Source organism: Limulus polyphemus, unplaced genomic scaffold, assembly GCF_000517525.1.
Source record: "Limulus polyphemus unplaced genomic scaffold, Limulus_polyphemus-2.1.2 Scaffold33, whole genome shotgun sequence".
Taxonomy (NCBI): Eukaryota; Metazoa; Arthropoda; class Merostomata; order Xiphosura; family Limulidae; genus Limulus; species Limulus polyphemus.
In genome coordinates, this window is record NW_013665643.1 from 1405465 (window position 1) to 1411331 (window position 5867).

The window sequence follows — 5867 nt, forward strand, 5'->3', positions numbered from 1 at the left end:
GGCTTGAAAAACCAATCGAAAGCTCAGAATGTCCGCCTAGTGGCTTTCTCAGCCATTTTAAATTATTATAATATCTCCTTCTTTTGATACAAATCTTTATGCTCAAAACTTAATATTTTTTTAGGCTGAAATACAGCTTAGTTACTAAGCTTGATGATACAGTAATTCAATTTGGTTTTATATGTGTGTGTGTGTATATAAAACCTAAAAGAAATTATTTCATTTCGTATCCTCCATGTGCAAAATTTTAAAAGTCTTAGCAACCTACATCAAGCAGCAACCGAGGTCATAACTAGAAGAGATAATTGTCTACATTCTACGTTTCTATCAAATCAGAAGGTTGCTTTTTTATGTAGTGTAATTGTCTTATATAGTAGCATCATTTTTAAGATAGCTTTAGTGAGTCTGAGATTGATGTGTGATATTAATGTTAACTATGTTGTTTCTGGAGAATGTGTGCTCAGAGTGAATTGATTTTTCTTTCTTTTCTTCATAGTTGTATTCTTTGGAAAGGACACTCTCATATTTGAGTGAAGTTCAGAACTTGGCTTTGATTAAGATAATATGTTAACTTTATTTTTTTATGAATAAAATAAATATGCACCAGATTGTCATTCAGTAAAGTTTTAATGTTGACAAATTTTATGACGTTATGATACTGTTAGCTGTAGTATAAATAACCTGTCCTCAATTTGTTCCTTTTTTCAATCTTCTAGGGTGACCATGGGTTAGTTGCATCATTAATAGAAGACACATTCAGTCGTTACTATGTTCCAGATGCCACAGGCACATCTGTCACTACCACCTTACCCTTGCAAGTTGTCAGCTAACATTTGAACATAAACTAAATTGTTTGTTGCATTAGTTACTAGGAAAGCTTTGGTGAGGATCAATATATATACATTTTTTTTTTTTTTTTCACAATTCAAGCAAAATGCCTTTCATGATTGGTGCTTAACATCATGGCCTCACAGGTGACACTGTACAGGTTAGGACATTGATAGCCAGTTGTTCTTATGCAACAAATTGAATGAGAAATTTGTTTTTATATGGAATTGTGAAGAGAAATATACAGTGACATGGCTAATATTATAGGCTTATGTTAATAAGTTTGTAGTGCTAATGTTTTAATGTAAAGAAATTCAGATACTATTTGTCTGGCTGTTGTTATACAGTGTCAAGATAAATATAATGTTGCAGAAGTAGGATTGCTCTAGGATACGTTACAAATAAGCAAATATTGCATGTGGTGGCACCACTGCTTTTTACTTATTAAACTCCTCTTTGTATGCTATCTGGCTTTGATTAAATAGTTGGTTTTCTTTGAAATAATACTTTAAAAAAAATTATTTATTGTGTTACACGTTTTGTTAATGACACATTTTTTTAGAGACCAATTTTTAGCTTTGATAAAGCAAAATCTGATATATACCATCTTTGACTTGTACGTTTAAAATTCAAGCAGTTAGAAGAAAATAACAAGGACACAGCCAAGTTGAAAAATTAATTTAAATCTACTTATGTATCTGTAGTTCTATTAATGTGTGTGTATATATAAAATAACTTCGACAAGAATGAGTTTCAGATAATTGTTTAGTTTAATGTACAATGTTTTGTTGTAAATAGGTAGGTTTAGTGTGATGAACCTGTGAAAGGGATGATAAGAATGAAGTTATTCTTAGCATTTTCTTAGAATCGAATATTTGAAGATACAACTGTGTTCCTTGTAAACTCCAATATGATTAGCTTTAAAATCAAATATTATGTAAAATAATATTCTTTGTAGTTGAGAAGGAAGAAGCAGGCACCACAAAATTATAGTTTCTTACATCTGTATTATTCACTAAGTTACAACCTAAATATGTTAAAAATAGAAAAACTTTGTTTTGGTTGAATATAAGGATACTCCTAGGTTTTGGGATATACTGGCTCTTGCTTTACACAATCATTAAATCATTGTAAAAAAGAAATTATAAAGTGGAAATACTTTCCATAAAATAGTGATACTTGTATTATAGTATTCAGTGTGTATTGTACTTTGTAAGAAATTACTTGGAAAGCTAATGTGATTTCTTCAGTTTGTCACAAAATTCTAGTACATACAATATGAAATTTCATATTCTATAGTGTCATATGAATTTAAAAGCCATGTGTAACATAGTTTCCCCAAAAAGCATCATCTTGAAATTATTTCCACTGAATTATATTTAAAAAATTTTTATGCCAGAAGTATTGTTTAAGCATTTCTTGAATTTCAAATTAATGTATGATGTAAACACCGACAAATCTGGCAAAAAAAAAAGAAAAAATTAACAATTCAAATTTTGCTGTATTTAATATGTCTATAATTATTTAAATTTTGTACTTTGTTTAATATAAGTAACTGGTATATTGCATAGTTTCAGTAACAGAATATTACGTAGATTTTGTTTTAAAGATAGTTTAGGCCATGTAACAGTTATATCTGAAGTTCCCCGCTCACTCACCTAGTGGTGTAGCACCAATGGAAACTTTTGCAAGTAACTAGAACTATTATTTGTAAAATAAGGAAGAACTGTGAAAAACATGAGTAGAGTGCATTTTGTTTTCGTAAAAAATATGGCAAGTCTTTTTCAGAAACAAAAAAAAAGTTTAAACAAATTGTGATCTATTTTCATATGTGAATCATGCCAAAGAAAATAGTATTAATAAATTACTCGTGTTAATTAGAATTTTTTTTCCTTATTAATAATAGTAATACAATAGTATAACATTTTGATTGACTAATTAGTATCACATACTCAGTACTTTTGTTTTGTTTTGCTTTTCAAAGCGTAGATTACTGTTTACTTGTTGGTTATGAAGTGATCATTGTGTGTGTGTGTATGTTTATTTACAAGCAGAAGTTTTGTTTTACTAATAAATTAACAGGAATAAAATTTGAGATTCACAAAAGAAAGGGCACATTCCTATCAATTGAATCTGGAATATCTCATATTCATTATATCATGTTAAAAGTTTTGAGTTGCATGGCAAAAATAATATTTGCTTAAAATTAAGTGTGACTTAAAATCAGTGTACAAATTAGAGAAAAATAAATGTTTTTCATATATTTTTTGAAGGGTATAGAGAAGTGATATTTTGCATGTTTTTTGTTAAACTAGGAAAATTAAGTTTGAAATGCTTGTGAAGCATAGTTTTTGTTGATTCATTACACTGTTTTTATTATTTGAAAACTTCATTTGTAATACTTTACATTCTTCTTGACATGTCAAAACAACCTATTGAAAATTAGTATCTTTTTATGAAATTGGAAGTAATATGCAGTTGAACCTCTTTTCTTTTTTTTATCTGTTTTCACATTTGGATACTTTTTCTTTTTGTCTCAAAGTTGTATTTGCAATTGCAACATTTTAACAAGAATACCATTAATTGAAAATTACTTCTAAACACAAGCAAACTGAACATCCTGATTATAATAAACTAAAATTAAATATAGAGGAATAAAAGTGATTTTAAGTTTGGATTTTAACAATGTATAGTTTTAAGCTGGTTAATACACATTGAAAGACTAAGCAATAGAGTTAAAAGAAAATACAGAGCAGTGAAAAAGTCTTAAGAATGTCTGATGATTAGATCATATTGAATGTTAAGAATAAGAAAAAAGGATCTTCTATAATACATTGTTATTCTGTCATTGTGTTTAATTAGCTTTTCTACAAAATGTTTGTAATTGTAGATCCCATACATTATATTAATTTACATTTTTTTTATTTTCCCGTAGTCCTTCTCTCTCTTTGTTTGTATTTATTTCTTGTCATATTAGTAAACGAACTGCTTCATCTAAGTTGGAAAATTATAAACCAGTATAAGTTAACTTAAGTGGGTGACATGTAATACAATTTATGTTCTCCAGCTTCACTTAAATGGGTGAAATGTAATACAATTTATGTCCTTCAGTTACATATGTTGTTATGGTTTTAGTGTTGAAAGCTGGTGAACTATTAGAAACCAATAGGTCTGAAATTTGTTATATTAAAAAAAATCAAGTTAACTGCAGATGTTCTTTTTCACATTCCTTTTAATTTGTCCATTGTGGCTCAAAATCTAAAATGCTAATTTTACATACCTCTGATCTTGAGCTAAATATATTGTTCCTTCTTAAAATGTTTCTTTTGATAGGTTTTAAAAGTTATTTGGCTGTTTTGGAATACAAATATTTATTGAGTTTATTATGCATTCCAACATTTTCAAGTCAGTTAAGTAGGAGTAAACTGTTTGTAGTACATGAATGATGTCAACATTAAGTCTAGCATGCAAATCTGAGGACTTTTAAAATGAATAACTGCATTTTATAAACCTTTAAACAGATTTTAAAAAAAAGGCAAAAGAGTGCGACACAAAAATCAAAGTTGTGCTTAAAAATTGAGAGAGTTGTCTGATGAACAAAATCAAGACTGAAACAAGACATGACTAGACTTAGAAAATTTGAGAATCTGTAATTTTGAGATCTTTGTTTTTATTGGTTTTGTCAGTTTGGTTCATCATTCTGTTATTAGTTGGTTCTTTTCTTCAGATTTTGGTGCATTTCATTGTGAAGTCAGCTGTTATAGTTTGTCCTAAAAGATGATTTGCTTAATATTACAGTGGTATTGTCATTATCGTCTGGCAAAATGGTGGGAAAATAAACATAATTTCTCATTTATTTCAGGATTTTTTTGTTATCAGAAGTTTAAGTTTTTTTTGTTTTTTTTTAATTTTGTTAACAGTTTAGAGATGGAAATGCTTCTTATTGTAGCAGCATCAAAACTAACAGTAGAACTATATCTTGATTGACAGCAAAATGTAGATGCAAACTGTTTTTGTAAGTTTAAGTCTTACGTTGAGATAGTTTATTGTATTTGATTCTTGATTAAGATCTTTGATGTACAATGAGCATGTTGAAGTGCAACCATGTTCTATTGCTATATGGTAATACTGGTTGCTGACTCCTTCAGTTGGACATTCAGCAAATAATTTGTGCAACTGTTAGTAAAAATTAGTTATCAAATGTGTCTCTTGCATAATCCACTGTGTTGTTTTGAAACTTTAAATATTTGATGATGAGTTTTGAATCTAAGAACAGATGGTTGTGTCGTTACGTGTGTAATCTGTGAACTGTTTTAATAAACCATCAAGTTTTACATCTCAAAATGTCTATGTGCAAACCTCGAGCATTTAGATGAAGTCTTGCTACATAAGTCTCAACATCTAAATTCACTTCCCCAGTTTGTGAAGAAAATCCACTTGTTGATCTAATAATTGAATAATTACAGCAAAATTAATTCTACTTAAAAAGAATAAAAAAACTAATTATCCTGATACTCTATGCACTTCGTTAAAAAAAATTAAATGTGTTTGAGTTCACATGTAACTGTGGAACAGTAGAAGGCAAGGTGGCCATGGATACAGTGCAATGCACCCACCCACTTCCTCTAATATTCCAAAAAAATTGGGAACTTATTTTTTCTGTAATCTGGTAAAAAAAAATCCTTTATTTTCTTCTCTTTTTAAAAATCGGTGCTGCAAAAAATTTAACGTAAGTTTAAAATTTCAGACACACAACAAGGATCCACATACTAACAATAGGAAATGCAGTCTTTCTTCATTTTTTTTCATTGTGAGAAATTTATTGCATCATGTTAGTATGAATTAAGTACCATATCGTATATTGTATTGTGTTTTGATATTTTGACTAATTTTAAAATTTTGTTGTACCTAGGAAGTAAATTGGTTATTGATTACTTCATGAAGTACTGGTGATTGTGTAATTTTCATGTTGGCAATTTAAAACATACTAAAGTTAATTGATGTTTTGGAACATGAGCATATAGACACACTGGGCATTT

At 28.7% G+C, this 5867-nt stretch overlaps 1 protein-coding gene across 2 annotated transcripts in view; it reads left to right on the forward strand.

The window, feature by feature from the left end:
• The window catches only part of LOC106460406 (nuclear receptor-binding protein-like), a 44627-nt gene extending 39300 nt beyond the window's left edge, over positions 1 to 5327 (forward strand). For both annotated transcript variants that reach the window (XM_013920103.2, XM_013920110.2), the window contains exon 13: positions 717 to 5327. In XM_013920103.2, the coding sequence (XP_013775557.1) occupies positions 717 to 830 (114 nt within the window). In that variant the 3' untranslated portion in view covers positions 831 to 5327. The remainder of the gene's footprint in view (positions 1 to 716) is intronic.
• The last annotated feature ends 540 nt before the right edge of the window (positions 5328 to 5867 follow it).